This window comes from Macaca fascicularis, chromosome 3 (assembly GCF_037993035.2).
Source record: "Macaca fascicularis isolate 582-1 chromosome 3, T2T-MFA8v1.1".
In the NCBI taxonomy this organism is placed as follows: Eukaryota; Metazoa; Chordata; class Mammalia; order Primates; family Cercopithecidae; genus Macaca; species Macaca fascicularis.
This window is the reverse complement of record NC_088377.1, coordinates 13,612,643-13,628,852: the sequence shown is the minus strand read 5'-3', so window position 1 is coordinate 13,628,852 and position 16,210 is coordinate 13,612,643. Positions and strand designations below refer to the sequence as shown.

Below are 16,210 nucleotides of genomic sequence, written 5' to 3'. Positions count from 1 at the left end.
AGCCTGGGCGACAGAATGCGAATCTGTCTCACATTAAAAAAATAATAATTAATTAATTTAAATAAAATAGCATTTTTGGCCAGACATGGTGGCTCATACCTGTAATCCCAGCACTTTGGGACGCTGAGATGGAAGGATCACTTGAGCCCAGGAGTTGAAGACCAGCCTGGGCAACTTGGTGAGACCTCATCTCTAATCTCTACAAAAAAAAAAAAAAAGAATTAGCTGGGCATGGTGGCACATGCCTGTAATCCCAGCTACTCAGAAGTCTTAGGTGGGAAAATCACTTGAGCCAAGAAGGTCAAGGCTGCAGTGAGCCGTGATCGCACCACTGCACTCCAGCCTGGGCGACCCAGCACGACCCTGTCTCAAAAAATAAAATAAAACAGGCTGGGTGCAGTGGCTCACACCTGTAATCCCAGCACTTTGGGAGGCCAAGGCAGGTGCATTGCCTGAGGTCAGGAGTTCAAGACCAGCCTGGCCAACATGGTGAAATCCCATCTATACTAAAAATACAAAACTCAGCCGGGTGTGGTAGCACATGCCTGTAATCTCAGCTACTTGGGAGGCTGAGGCAGGAGAATTGCTTGAACCTGGGAGGCTGAGGTTGCAGTGAGCTGAGATCGTGCCACTGCACTCCAGCCTGGGTGACAGAGCAAGACTCCATCTCAAAAAAAATGAAATAAACATTTAAAAAATAAATAAATAAAATAAATTTTCCAGCCAGGAGTTCTGTGAAAAAATATTTGTGAACCTAGAAAAAGAAATGGAGAAAATTGATCATTAACTGTCCTCTTTCCCTCCACAGTTTTTGGGCCATCCTCATCATAACACACTTCTGTTTTTCTCCTTTCCATTCTCGGATGAGAATGATGTTTTTGACAAGCTAAGTGTCATTGCAGAAGACTCTGAGAGCAGCAAGCAGAATCCTGATGACAGCTGCAGCCTCGGGACCCCGTCTGGGCAGGGACCCCAGAGCTAGGCTCTGAGAAGGAAACACACTCGGCTGGGCACAGTGACGTGCTCCATCTCACATCTGCCTCAGTGAGGGATCAGGGCGGAAAGGGCCAAGACCATCTAAGCCAGCCCCACATCTAGAACTCCCAGACCCTGGACTTACCTAAGCAACCAAAGAGCTACATTTTAAAGGTTCGCTTGGCAAAAATATTCCATTTGGGAACTCACTGCCTTATAAAGGCTCTCGCGATGTTTTTAAAAGTTGGCCACTGAAAGTGTAATTTTCAGCCCCTTATATCACTAAAATAGGATCATGTTTTAATTGTGAGAAACAGGGCTGAGCGCAGTGGCTCACGCCTGTAATACCAGCACCTTGGGAGGTTGAGGCAGGCGAATCACCTGAGGGCAGGAGTTCAAGACCAGCCTGGCCAACATGGTGAAAGCCTGTCTCTACTAAAAATGCAAAAATTAGCTGGGCGTGATGGCACATGCCTATAATCCCAGCTACTCAAGTGCCTGAGGCAGGAGAATTGCATGAATCCGGGAGGAGGAGGAGGTCGCAGTGAGCCGAGATAGCGGCAATGCATTCCAGCCTGGGTGACAAAGTGAGACTCCGTCTCAAAAAAAAACAAAAAAAAATATGAGAAACAGAAATATTTAAAAATTTTAAATGAGGAATAAGAATGGAGATGTTGTAACATTCTACCAGATTATGGATAGATTGATCTGAAAATGAACCTCAACTCAAGGGTGGTCAGCTCAATGCTTTCCAGAACACGGACTTTTGGATTCTTTGGGGTACTTTGACTGAATTTATTTTTCTACCTATATATATTTTATATGCTGCTGGTGCTCCATTAAAGTGTTACTCTGTGTGGCACTGTATGTGTTCATGATACGTGATACTACCTGTGTGTAATTGTTAGATATACACAGTGTGAAAAAGGCTCTAGTTTGCCATCTTGATGTCCACTCATTCCACAAGTACTTCCTAGACCCTGCCTGCTGTTGACCAGGCACTGTGCTAGGTACAAGGTCTGAGTCATCTGGGATCTCTCAGTCTAAAGCTTCAAAAACTAGATTTGCAGTCAAGGGCCAGATCTGTTATTTAAAAAACAAACAAACAAACAAACCCTAGAAATAAAAAGTATAGTTGTGGAAGATTGAAAAGCCAGGGGACAGGCTTAACAGCAGGTTAGACACAGCTGAGACTAATTTTGACTTTGAACTGAGCAAAAAAGGGAATCTCCAGGTACAATGGCTCACTTCTGTAATCCCAGCACTTTGGGAGGCTAAAGTGGGAGGATCACTTGGGCCCAGGAGTTGAGACCATTCCAGGCAACATGGTGAGACCCCTTCTCTATAAGAAGTTTTAACATTAGGCACGGTGGCATGTGTCTACAGTCCCAGCTCCTCAGGAGGCTGAGGTGGGAGGATAGCTTGAGCCCAGGAGGTCAAGACTACAGTGAGCTATGTTCACCCCATTGCCCTCTGGCCCTGCCTGGGTGATGGAATGAGACCCTGTCTCAAAAAGAAAAAAAAGAAAAGAAAAGGAAGGGTATTAGGGTTCTCCAGAGAAACAGAACCAATAGAATGAACACAGAGATTTATTTTAAGGAACTGTGGAGGCTGGCAAGTTCAAAAACTGCAGGGCAGACTAATAGGCTAGAGACCCAGGGAAGAGTGGATGTTTCAGCTTGAGCAAAAGCAGTCTGGAGGCAGAATTAACTCTTCCTCAAGGGACCTCAGGCTTCTGTTCTCTTAAGGCCTTCCTTCAAGTGATAGGAGTGGAACTCACCCACATTATGGAGGGTAATCTGCTTTACTCAAAAATCTATGGATTTAAATGTTAATCTCATCTTTAAAAATACCTTCACACCGACATCAAAACTAATGTTTTACCCAATCAGTCTAGCTAGGTTGACACATAAAATAACCATCACAGGGAGGGTAGATCTGTGATTGCTTTTTTGAAACTTTTTTCAATGTTTGCTGCATGTATATAGAAATAAAATTTGGCCAGGTGTAGTGGCTCACACCTGTAATCCTAGCACTTTCAGAGGCTGAGGCAGGTGGATCACCTGATGTCAGGAGTTCAAGACCAGCCTGGCCAACATGGTGAAACCCCATCTCTACTAAAAGTACAAAAATTAGCCAGGCATGGTGGTCCACACCTGTAATTCCAGCTACTTGGGAGGCTGAGGCAGGAGAATCACTTGAACCCAGGAGGTGGAGACTGCAATGAGCCAAGATCACACCACTGCACTCCAGCCTGGGTGACAGAGGGAGACTCTATCTCAAAAAAATAAATAATAAATAAAATGTAGTTTTGAAGTTGAATTTTAAGACCTTGTTACACTTTTTTAAAGAGAAAGAAGTTATTATCTAGGGCACAGTACAGAGAAACAAAAGAATGGAAAATATGAGTGGTTAGGATACAAGACGTATGAAGGGTAGAGTGAGATAACCTACCACATGTTGGTTACTAACCAGAGTCCCAGAAGGAGGTGAGAGAGAATATAGCAAAAGCAGCATGCGAGTATTTGAAAAGACAATGGCTGATAAAAGACATCAGTCTACCAATTTAGGAATCTCAACAATTCTCAAGCTGGACAAATAAGAAGAAATCATATCAGTGTGAAAATACAGAACACCAAAACCAGAAAAGGCAGGGTGAAAAACAACCAAACTTCCAGATGATTTATCAGCCCTAACAGAAGGCAAACAGTGGTAGGATTCCTTTCATGTGCATCACAAACTTTGTCAACTTAGAAGTGTATATTTTGCAAAAAACAAAAAAATCTGTCAGGAAAAGGGATAAAATAAAGACTGAAACAAAACTGTGAGAATTCGACATCAAAACATGTTTATTAGATAAAGATCTAAAGGATTATTTCAGACAGAAGGAAATTGATCCCAGATGGATGCTGCGATATTATGAAGAAATACAGGAAAGAAACTGGTAAATATTCTGGTTAATCTAAACAAACATTGACTCTATGAAACAATCGTTTTTTTCTCTTTTTTTCCTGAAGGGTATCATGTCAGATTATAGTTAGTGACACACCACATGTTGTATAATAGGTCTCGAGTTTAAATTATTGGTTTTTTTAGTTGTTGTTTTGGAGGTTTTTGCTGACACAATACCTTTGGGAAAAGTACCCCTGAGTCAGAAGGGATAACAATGTCTTTTCAAGGTTCTCCACTCCTTACTCTCTCCCTCGCATAAAGAAGCCATGGCAGAGGCACCTGAAGAAGATCTTGGATAGAGAGACCTGGGAATGAAGGAGCCACGGCTGGGAATGCAGGTGTGTGTAAGAACTTGGCAGGTCAGGGGCCTGAAACCTTGACCTCAGCTCCCTCCAGGGACTGCAGTGTCCCGGCTGTGCCAAGTCAGGTGTGGGTAGGGAGTCTCCCCGTTAGACTACCAGGCCTTGCAGTTGCTCATAGCCAGGCCTGTAAAATGACATGCAGGATTTTAACCGGAAGCTGGACTTCTCAGCTTCCTGTCTACAGAACCCACCCAGTCATATACAATCATAGTGAAATATCACCCGCCTGGAATAACCCACCCTTGACTTGCTTGCCCCACTCCAGGTACTGTCACATTTCTCTGGCAAATCACTAAGAGAGTAGCTTTTAAGTGTTTTTTAACACAAAAGATGTTAAGTATATGAGGTAATGCATATTTTAATTAGCTCAATTTACCCATTCCACAATGTATACATATTTCAAAGCATCATGTTGTACATGATAAATAAATACAAGTTTTATTTGTCAATGATACTTTTTTTTAAATTTAAACAATGAGTTTTTAAAACAGCTAAAATACAGGTGAGGGAAAACTAAAGTACTTTAAAGTTGTTGTGTTTGGGAGAAGCATAAACACACTGATTAATCTGAGACATAGATGAGTTTAAGTATGTTAAAATTTCTAGAGTAACCTCATTAACAAAGAAGTTTTTCTCAGTGGGGAGGGGGGTGAGTTTTGTCCCCCAGTGGACATTCAGCAGTGTCTGAAAACAAATCTGGCTGCCACGGCTGGAGATGTGTTGCTGGCATCTAGTAAATAGAGGTCAGGGAAGCTGCTAAGCATCCTACGATGCACAGGGAGGCCCACACAGCAAAGAATCATCCAGTCCAAAATGTTAATAGTGTAGACACTGAAAACCCCTGTGCTAGAGGAAAACGTGAAATAAAATTACCCAGTCAGCGCCGGGCACGGTGACTCATGCCTGTAATCCCAGCACTTTGGGAGACCGAGGCGGGCAGATCACTTGAGGTCAGGAGTTTGAGACCAGCCTGGCCAACATGGTGAAACCCCGTATTTACTAAAAATACAAAAATTAGCCAGGCGTGGTGGCAGGCACCTATAATCCCAGCTACTCTGGAGGCTGAGGCAGGAGAATCGCTTGAACCAGGAGATGGAGGCTGCAGTGAGCCGAGATGACGCTACTGCACTCCAGCCTGGGCACCAGAGCAAGACTCCATCTCAAAAAAAAAAAAAAAAGCCGGGCGCAGTGACTCATGCCTATAATCCCAGCACTTTGACAGGCCAAGGTGGACGAATCACGAGGTCAGGAGATCAAGACCATCCTGCTAACACGGTGAAACCCCGTTTTTACTACAAATACAGAAAATTAGCCAGATGTGGTAGCACACTCCTGTCGTCTCAGCTACTTGTGAAGCTGAGGCACACAGAGCAAGAATCGCTTGACCCCAGGAGTCAGAGGTTGCGGTGAGCTGAGATCGCGCCTCTGCATTCCAGCCTGGGCGACAGAGCAAGACTCTGTCTCAAAAGAAAAAAAAAAAAATTACGCAGTAAAAGGATTACTTGGACAAGGAAGGAGAGAAACGAACCTTAACAAAAAAAAAAAAGGAACAAATACAAAACATAAAGCAACATAATAGAAATGAATCAAAAATCAAATGGACTAAGTGATCCAGCAAAATAAAAGTTATCAGACTATATTTTTAAAAAATAATACAGCTTTAGGTTTTTATAAACACCCACAAAAAAAAAAAAGAAAACATAAGGATACAGAAAAATTTGAAGTAAAAAGAGGGCAAAAGATATACCAGGCAAATTCTAACCAAGAAAGCTAATTTCACTATATTAATATCATACAAAATAAAAGCATTACTAAAGAAGGACTGCTATATAATCATAAAAAGTTTCAGCAGGACACGGTGGCTTACACCTGTAATCCCAGCACTTTGGGAGGCCAAGGCAGGCGAATCACGAGGTCAGGAGTTCGAGACCAGCCTGACCAATATGGTGAAACCCTGTCTCTACTAAAAATACAAAAATTAGCTGGGCGTGGTAGTGCATGCCTGTAATCCTAGCTACTCAGCAGTCTGACGCAGAAGAATCGCTTGAACCAGGAAGGCAGAGGTTGCCGTGAGCCAAGATCGCACCATTGCACTCCAGCCTGAGTGACAGAGCAAGACTCCATCTCAAAAAAAAAAAAAAGAAAAAAGTTTCAGTTCACCAGGAAGGTGAAGCAGTTGTAAATGTATATGCACTTAACAACATAGCTTTGAAACAGATAAAAATGGACAAAATTATAAGAAGAATTAGACAAATTCACCATTATATTAATATAGTAATGATAGCTGGCATTTGTGTAGCATTAACAATAAGCCAGACATTATACTGAGCAGTTTCCAGGTCTGTTGTCTATTGAATCTAAGATGCCATCAATTTTAAGATTCACTGTTAATATTTGAACCACTGGGGAAAAAAGGAAAGTGTCACTTAGCTATGCCTCATTATCAACTGTAAGACACATCTAAATGTCAGAGCTGTTAAAGTGCACTTGTGTGTGTGGAGAGAGAGAGACAGAGAGAGAAAGCAAACGTGGTGAAGCATTAATAGTGATTCTAGATGAAGGTTGTCTGGGCATTAAATTTTTCTAAAGGTTTAAAGTTTTCAAAATAAAAGTTGGGGAAAATTGTAATGAATATATAAAAGCTTACAAATAGTCATCATTTGAACATGTATTCAGTCCCCATATGTGTTCAAAACACACAGCATTTTCTCAAAATGAGCTGATAATGGGTCTTTGTCTCAGAAAAAGAAATCCCTTTGGGAATCTCACTTTCATTTTGCTACTTAGCCTTAGAAGCGGTCTTGTTTCGGGATCTTTCTGTCTGATAGGGAACATTTCCACTCCAGTCTGAAAGGGAGGGTGTTACGGTGTGACATCTATAGGAGGGAACACTACCCATGCTGAGCAGTGGTTCCCAAACAGCCAGGAGCTGCTGAGCACCATGTTAGGGTGTGCAGGGTCCAGACCAGCTGATACATGAGATGGGCTGAGCCTGTGTCCCTCACCAGCCTTTGCGGGGTCTACTTGGAGAGATGCAGAGAACATCTCTGATGGCGTTCACACAGCACCACAAGGATGCTGGTGAGGACGCTGGGAAATCAGCGCCTGCTTGGTTCCTTTTTATTTGCATTCCTGAAACAGGCACTCAGAGGACTTTTCTCACCAGGAGAGTTTCTCTTTCCATATCACAGAACTATGTGAGTTCGAGGGAATTAAGACAACAGTTGTCTTCTTAAATTTACTTGATTTTTTTTTCTTTTTAGGTAAGTCATAATATGGACAAAGGTATCATGTATGAGGTGCTTACTATGTGCCAGACTTTGTGATAAAAACATATAATCTTTCATTTAGTCCTTGTGGTTTGAACCTTTCACAGGAACCTCTGAAACCACATAACAAAAGCCTGAGGCAACCATGGGGGCTGTGCTAAGAGCTCATCTCAGATGTGTGACCTATATCCTGCTGGTACTCAGGGTGGATTTCGAGTCTCTGGGCTGGAGCCCCACTGTGTTGGGAGGATGTGGGTAACACAATTAATCTGCTGAAGCTGCAAATTTTGCAGCCAGTGATATAGGAGTTAAAAAAAAAATTATTTAGGCAGTTAGTAAGGGTAAAAGAGTTCTTGGTGGAATTTTCTTTTAATAAAAAAGCAGCCCCCAAAACATTTCTAACAAAAATCAGCCTGAAAAATCAAGCTGCAAGCATAGATAAGCAAGCGGGAAGCTTGCATAGGTGAATGCAGCAGCTGTGCCAATAGAAAAGGGATACCCGGAAGCCAGATACATCCAATATGGAGGTTCCTCCTCCCTTCTCTTTGTCGTCTTGTGTGCGGGTGTCATGGCGCTGGCCAGGTAGAGACCCCATCTGCAGAATAAAAGATTAGGGTAGGATGGTCAGCCTCTTTGTGGGCTATGTAAATGGAAGAGCTGGCCTAACCAATCCCCTATGGCCTATATAAATCAAACACTGCCTCTTCAAGCTCGTCTATAAAACCAACCGTATCTTGCCCCAAACCCGGAAACCCCCTCGGACCCCCTCCCTCTGCACAAGGAAGCTCTCTCTTCTTTCTTTCACCTATTAAACTTCCACTCTTAAACCCAGTTTTTGTGTGTTCATGTCTTTGATTTCCTGTGTCTGTGTCTTCAGTTTCTTTAGCATAAGACAATGAACCTCAGGTATTTCCCCAAACAAAGGAAGTCACTTCACCAGGAAGTGACTAAGGGAAGAACTCCACCTGTGGGAAAATGTCCAAGAATTCTGGGACCAGAAGGGGTTTCAGCAGAGCATCTGTGGACCACCAATCAGACATTCTAGCAGAAAACATATGTCCAGTTGGTTTGAAAGACTCCCTGAGGAGAAGACAGTGTAAGCCATCCTCACCCCCTTCCACCCTTCCTCCTCACTCTTTCTGGCTGCCTCGCCTTGTTGAAAAGATCTCACTTCCTCATGGGGCTCCCGCTCCTCCCCAACATACCTCCCACACCCAGCCCCAGACTGGTTTAGCCTCCAGGGCACCTTTGTTCCTACCTCTCGCAACTATGGGTCTCAACTGTAGCTGCACACTGTGGCCACCAGGAGAGCTTTAGAAATGTGGGTGCCCAGGCCTTACCATGACCAATGAATTTCAGCTCTCTGGGGAGAGATTCTTGCATCAGCAATTTTTAAAGCTAGGTGATCCCAGCGTGCAGTCAAGGTGGAGAACAGCTGCCGTAGCAGAGCAGGTATGATAGACTGAAAGGACATGCTTCTCTGCACTTCTGTGTGACCTTCTGTTATCTGGCTTTCAAAGGGGTCACTTTCTTTTAATACCCAACTAACTGACTCCTCATTACCTTGTGCTTCCACAGGAAGATTTCTTTCCTGAGGGATTGTGAGTGTCTCTGGGACACGTGCCCCAGGAATGCATCCTTCCCATGCATTCAGCTTCTCGGCTGCTTACCACTGATCACCTGGGAAGCAATTCTCCAAGTTGCTACCCCTTTCTTTGTGCCTAATAGATAATCCTAAGTAGTTGGTACGAAGAAATACCTGTTTAATTAATGGATAATAAAAAATAATGGCTGGGTGCGGTGGCTTACCCCTGTAATCCCAGCACTTTGGAAGGCTGAGGCAGATGGATCACCTGAGGTCAGGAGTTTGAGACCAGCCTGGTCAACATAGTAATACCCCGTCTCTACTAAACATACAAAAAATTAGCTGGCCGTGGTGGCAGGTGCCTGTAATCCCAGCTACTCAGGAGGCTGAGGCAGAAGAATCGTTTGAACCCAGGAGGCGGAGGTTGCAGTGAGCTGAGATCGCACCACGCACTCCAGCCTGGGTGACAAGAGGGAAACTCCATCTCAAAAAAAAAAAAAAAAAAAAAAAAAGGCTGCCTTGGGATACATGACAATTATATATGCAGATTAAACAGAGAGCTGTAAGTTAACAAATCACCATAAAACATATGCAAGCGAAAAACAAAAGTAAAACAAATATGTGAGGTCAAAGAAAGCAGTTATGTTCTGTACAGGATATCTGGATGCTACAGTCTGGATGTTTGTGCGCCTCCAAAAATTCGTATGTAGGAATCTAACGCCTAATGTATTAAGAGGTGAGCTCTTTAGGAGGTGGTGAATGGGATTAATGACCTCATAAAAGAGGAGCTGCCCATCTCTTCCAACATGTGAGGACACAGAGAAGGCGCCACCTATGAGGACAGGCCCCCACCAGACACTCAAATCTGCTGGTGCCATTCTCAAATGTGTTTGAACCAGAGTGACTCCATCTTGAATAGGGGCTGAGTAAAGTAAGGCTGAAACCTACCGGGCTGCATTCCTTGGCCAATTTCTGTTGTTTTAAACCATCCAGCTTGTGTTCATTTGTTACTGCAGCCATAGGAAACTTAATCCAGCACAGAAAGGCTCCATTGTTTTATCCTGACCAGTTCTAATATCTTCTTAGTACCTAAAATGGGGAAGAAGATGGGCAGGGGGTCATTCAGGTGTATTTTATGGGAAGTTAGTAGCTTACTCTTCTCAGCGAGGCACGTACCTTAGAATGACTATTCATGCTGCCTCACTGTCCCATTTCCTGAACTCTCTAGTCCAGAAAATGCTGATGCAAATCAACTTCCTTAAAAAGCAAAAGGGAAGTAAAAAACAAAGTCTATTTTATGGACTAGAGACTCAGAGACTCAACAAGATTTTTCTCCCTGAGTCAGGTCCATGGTTCTGTCTCCTGACCACCTCACCACTCCTATTTGAAGCAAGCAGACACCAAACAATGCCTTTGTTTCCATGCCCATCAGAACTCCTAATTAAACAGTCACTGACTATTGGGCTGATACTTTATGAGGTCAAATTTATTGCTGTTGGATTGTGATAAAAAATATACCCAGAAGGTTAAAGCTGTGGGAGTAATATCACTGAGCAGGAGGAGTCGTGGCAAGGACACACTTTAAATTGGGTTGAATAATTCAACAAAAACAGGAAACACAAGCCAGCTGCAATTCCCCACCTCTTGGCCTCTACCTGGGGCCTGCCTGCTACCGGGCTGCCCCTGAGGGCTGCACTGCACACCTGCCCCATGGAACTGATGGGGTGGGAGTGATAGCCCATCCTTACTCACTGCTTCCTATGTGCAGGTCTTGTTCTAAGCACTTTTACATTTTCATTTAATTCCCACAGCAACCCAGTTAAGCAGATACTATTATCTGCCCCATTTTTCAGATAAAGAAACTATGGCACAGAGAGGTTCAATCACTTACCTAAGATCACACAGGTAAGAAGTGACAGAGCCAGGATTTGAACCCAAATGGTCTGGCTCCAGAATCTATCATCTAAGATAGCCACCCATGATCCCCACCTCCTGGTAGCCACGCCCTTGGGTAATCCCTTCCTCTTGAGTGTGGACAGTACCAATGACCTGCTTCTACCCATGGAAAGGGACACAGGTGACAGGATGCTGTCTTAGGTTCTATAGGATCGTAATTCTCATCTTGTCAGCAGACTCTGTTGCCTTCTTGGACAGCACACTTGCATGAAGCAAGCTGCCATATTGAAGAAGTCACGTGGCTAGGACCTGAGGGTGCCTCCAGCCAACAACGAACAGGGAATCGGGGTCCTCAGTCCAACAACAACAGGGGTGAGGCACTGTTCTAAAAACAAGAGGCTGGAGCTCAAGGTGGACTTTCAGCGATTACCTGCGCCTCATCCAGGGAGCTGCCAATCAGGCGTAAGTCACGCCCCCTCCGCCAGGCAGGAGACTGCTTTCATTTCTAGAGAAACGGAAGCTGGGTATTCCCCCAAGGCGGGGCCCCCTTGCGTTAACTTCAGGCAACTCTGAATCATCATCCTTCTCCAACTTCTCCCTCTGCCCAGTCCTACTTTCCTCACTCCTTACAAGTGTTGTCCCCAAGAGCATTTCCAGATGAATTTCCCACATGCAAATCTTCCTGCCCGGGTGTGTTTCCAGCGAACCCAGCCTAACCTAGAGACTTTGGGAAGACCTGTTGCAGCAGAGTGATGACAATAAAGTCTAGACTTCAGGGTATTGAGGAGTGAACGGGAGGGTATGGAGAAACTGAGGCAGCCAGCTCCTTTGAGAAGGACAGCTTTTGGACTCAGAGAAGCGTGACGGTGCCTGGAAGGGGAAAGAAGAAAGTCGAGGGGGGATATTTCAGGTGGGTGATATTACACCACCACTGTATACTGTCGCCTGAGGCCTGTAGACAGGAAATGAGTCCAGCTCCCAATTAGCATCCCGGGGTGGTTTTTCAGGACTGACCCTGGGCAACTATAAGGCTGTACCAGGCGGGCCTCACAGGGAGGCTCCCTCTCCAGACCAGATCTGGCATTGCCCGTGCACTGCAGTCCCTGGAGGGAGCTGCGGTCAAGGTCTCAGGCCCCTGCGGGCCATGCTCTTACATGCACCTGTGTTCCCACCCCTGCACCTGTGCCCAAGGCCTTCTTCAGGCACCTCAGTTAAGGCCTCCTTATTCTCAGGGAGTAGGGAAGAGGGAGCCACGAAGACACTGTTATCTACTCTGACTCAGTTCTTTCCCACTCCTGGCCCTCCCCCTCTCTCCCTCCCCCTGGTTCCTGGGACCATAAAACTGCAGAAGCCTCAACAGAGAGATGACCTTCACCGCCACATCTATACTGATTACTTGACTCTTGACTGGAGCTCTGTTGCAGGGAGGGTGGTATCCTCTTGCTTCTGCCCCTGCAGTGAGTGATGAGGGCTTCACTGTTACTTTCTTTTTTTTTTTTTTTTTTTTTTTTTTTTGAGATGCAGTCTTGCTCTGTTGCCCAGGCTGGAATACAGTGGCACAATCTAAGTTCACTTCAACCTCCACCTCCTGGGTTCAAGCGATTCTCCTGCCTCATCCTCCTGAGTAGCTGGGACTATAGTGGTGTGCCACCATGCCTAGCTAACTTTTGTATTTTTAGTAGAGACAGAGTTTCACTACGTTGGCCAGGCTGGTATCGAACTCCTGACCTCAAGTGATCCGGCCACCTTGGCCTCCCAAAGTGCTGGGATTACAGGCGCTTCTGTTATTTTCCTTTTTGGCTTATTGCTTCAATTAGCCACTCTCTCCAGCTTAGCGGAGCCCTTGACAGACACATTGCTGACACCTATGAGGGAAGGCCTGATGTCCCTGGAAAGGACACAAGAGAAGTAACCAGACCTAGAGCCCCCACTCTGGCCTTTGGCAGGAGGAGGGATACTCCCGAGGTTGTCACTGGAGAGAACACAGGCCAGGGACAGGCAGGTGATTTGACTAAGGGGGTCGGGGTTAAGGAAGCCTGGTGTCTCCTATGTTCCTGGCAAAGTATAGGTCATCAACAAAGGGAGGGAAGAGAGGGGCTTGGGAGGAAATGAGTAGGATGGAGCAGCTCCCTAGGGGAATGAGAAAGTGAGCCCACCTGACAAGGCAGAGGGCTGATGGGGCAGTGCCACAGCCAACTAGAAAACCAGTGACAGAAAAGCTGCAAGGTGCCCAGCTTGGTGACCAGCCAGTAGCAGGGTCTGCAAGATGGCTGGCTCCTCCTTCCCAGCACAATGTGCATTTCTGCCATGGCGGGGACAGCACAGCGCTGTTGGCCAGGAAGGGGGCTGAACAAGAGCCCTCCCAGGGGGAATGTTGGCATTGTTGCTATGTTTCTAGTTTCCACAGCAGTCTGGAGGAAAAAAGGACCCAGCCTGAAGATGCATCAAAAAGTGATTGATACTAGCCCAGTGGAACATCCAAAGCTTGAAGGCAGGGAAATTCAAACACCAGGTCAGCCGGCAAAGTACAAGCCATGCTGGCATGGCCTGCTGAGCCGTAAATTCTTTACTGCTGATCCAGCCGATATCCATCCAGAGAGTACACACCGGCCCTCAGGGTGCAATTGTGGTTTCTTTTTCTTCTGGTTCTTTCTTCAGCACCAGCTAACAGAGCATCACTGATACTGTTTTCCTGATAGCTGGCAAGGATCCCAAATGGGCTGCCCTGAAAGGCCCCCTACCTTTGAGTATGTGCACTCTCCTGGGGACTTTGTGAGTCCCCAAGCTCCCAAGTATACACAGAGCCAGATCTAGAGTAGCAGAGGCTTCATCATTGCAGGTCTGAATGGCCATGAAGAGCTAAAATTGCTGTTTCGGTTGACTGAATTGATTAGCACTTTCATAATCAGTTAAACCAAGCCAGGTCCTTCTTCAAACAAGCAGTTACAAAACGGCTTTTATTGGTGGCATCACAAACTTATGTAATTAGTCATTGTCTTGTCTCAGGCTCCACTATCAAGATAAGACATTCAGACAGCATTATTTTCCTGAAGATCATAAGACTAAGGACACAAAAAAAGCAAAATTGACTGGTTAGAGCCAATAACCTCCACAGTTCCTTACATAATGAGCAAAGGCTGTCCAAAAAAGGTAAAGAGCCTATTCTACTTTTCTATGTGGATAAGGTCTCATGGGAGACAGTACCGTCTCCTATCCCTGGTCCTGAGTCTTCAACTGTTTTTGTTGTTGTTGTTTTGAGATAGAGTCTTGCTGTGTTGCCCAGGCTGGAGTGGCACGATCTCAGCTCACTGCTGCTTCCACCTCCCTGGGCTCAGATGACCCTCCCACCTCAGCTTCTGGAGTAGCAGAACTACAGATGCACACCACCACAACAGGCTAATTTTTTTTCCCTTCTTTTTGTAGAGGCAGGGTTTCGCCATGTTGCCCAGGTGGGTCTCAAACTCCTAAGCTCAAGCAATCTTCCCACCTCGGCCTCTCAAAGTGCTGGGATTACAAGCATGAGCCACCACGCCTGGCTCTTCAACTGTTAACCTGTATTGATCACCCACACTGGTAAGCAAAGGTCACTCTGACTTCCTAGGTCATAATCTATCGGTAGGTCAGAGTCCTAACGGGAAACCCATGACACACTCCAACAGAGTAACTGAGAAAGGTATAATGAAGGATCTAATTGTAGCAGCGTAGGCAGGGTGAAGGGAAACCAAAAAACAATACAATAGCAATAGTGGGAACCTCACTAGCTCTAGGCCTGGGGAGAAGGAGGAGCCATTACCCTGGAGAGCACAGGGGTCAGCCACACAGCCCACTAATGGAGACCCTGAAGGAAGGGAGCACACCTCATTTTCCCCTACCCTCTGATCTTGGGCTGATGCCTCCCACTGGTGGAAGCCACCCAAAGTCAGAGGGTAAAGGACTCTGTTGATGCATTTTTTTTTTTTAATTTTTATGTTTTTGAGATGGAGTCTTGCTCTGTTGCCCAGGCTGGTGTGCAGTGGTACAATCTTGGCTCACTGCAATGTCTGCCTCCCAGGCTCAACTGATTCTCCTGCCTCAGCTTCCCAAGTAGCTGGGATTACAGGTGTCCAGGACCACACCCAGCTAATTTTTGTATTTTCAGTAGAGTAAGGGTTTTACCATGTTAGCCAGGCTGGTCTCGAACCTCTGACCTCAAGTGATCTGCCCACCTTGTCCTCCCAAAGTGCTTGGAATACAGGCATGAGCCACCACACCCAGCCTTTTGATGCATTTTATACAAGAAGTCTCCCAGGACATGGAGCAGGGAAGGCCCAGAGGAGAATGGATCTGGAGGGGCAGATAGAAGGCCTCCAGCACCCAGGGAAGCAGTATGAAAAGAGGAATATAAGAACAGAAACTGTGACAAAGCAAATTTAGACCCACAATATTGACATTTTTATAAAAAGGATTTTGGAGATTTATACTGAAAAGTTTTGTAACTATTTTATTACTGTGTATCAGACTTTTAAGGTGTTCAAACCGTTTTTAAATATCTATTTGGCTTATAATTTTCATTACATTTTTAGTTTGAAAGAGTTTACTTGATTAAATTTTTAATCATTGTTTAAATACTTGAGGAACCCTAATTTGTAAAGTTCTAGTTTTTTGATATAATAGTTATCTGAGCAGAATGTGAATTTACACTATTGGGTTTTTTTGGGGGTGGAGTTGTTTGGAGTGCAGTAGTGTGATCATGGCTCACTGCAGCCTGGACCCCACTGGAATCCAGTGATCCTCCTGCCTCAGCCTTCCAAGTAGCTGGGACTACAGGTTCGTGCCACCATACCTGGATAATTTTTTACCTTTTTTGTAGAGATGGGGGTCTCACTTTGTTGCCCAGGCTGGTCTTGAACTCCTGGGCTCAAGCAATCCTCTTGACTTTCCAAAATGCTGTGAGTCACCACACCCAGCCAAACAACAGCTGTTTAAAAACAACAATTTAGTGTGGGTTCCCTTCAGTGTGTAAAAATTATTAAAATCAGGTAAATCTAGCATCTGCGGGAGCCAGGAGGGAGCTAAGCACCTGGTAACCTTCCACTTCTTCTTTCCCTAATTTAGACATTCCTCTGCTAAAATCTTCACCATGGCTTCCTATCTGGCCCAGAATAAAGCTCAAATCCTTGCCAGAGGCTGCA

The 16,210-nt window shown here is 45.1% G+C and overlaps 1 protein-coding gene across 7 annotated transcripts in view; it reads left to right on the top strand.

The window, feature by feature from the left end:
• The window catches only part of IL10RB (interleukin 10 receptor subunit beta), a 49,371-nt gene that overhangs the window by 31,547 nt on the left and 1,614 nt on the right, over positions 1–16,210 (top strand). For 6 of the 7 annotated variants that reach the window (XM_074034098.1, XM_074034100.1, XM_074034097.1 and 3 more), the window contains one exon: positions 809–1,837. The exons of the other annotated variant lie outside the window; for it this stretch is intronic. In XM_074034098.1, coding sequence (XP_073890199.1) covers positions 809–982 — 174 coding nt within the window. In that variant the 3' untranslated portion in view covers positions 983–1,837. Of the gene's footprint in view, positions 1–808; positions 1,838–16,210 lie in introns of those variants that run through there. 7 annotated transcript variants of the gene reach the window in all.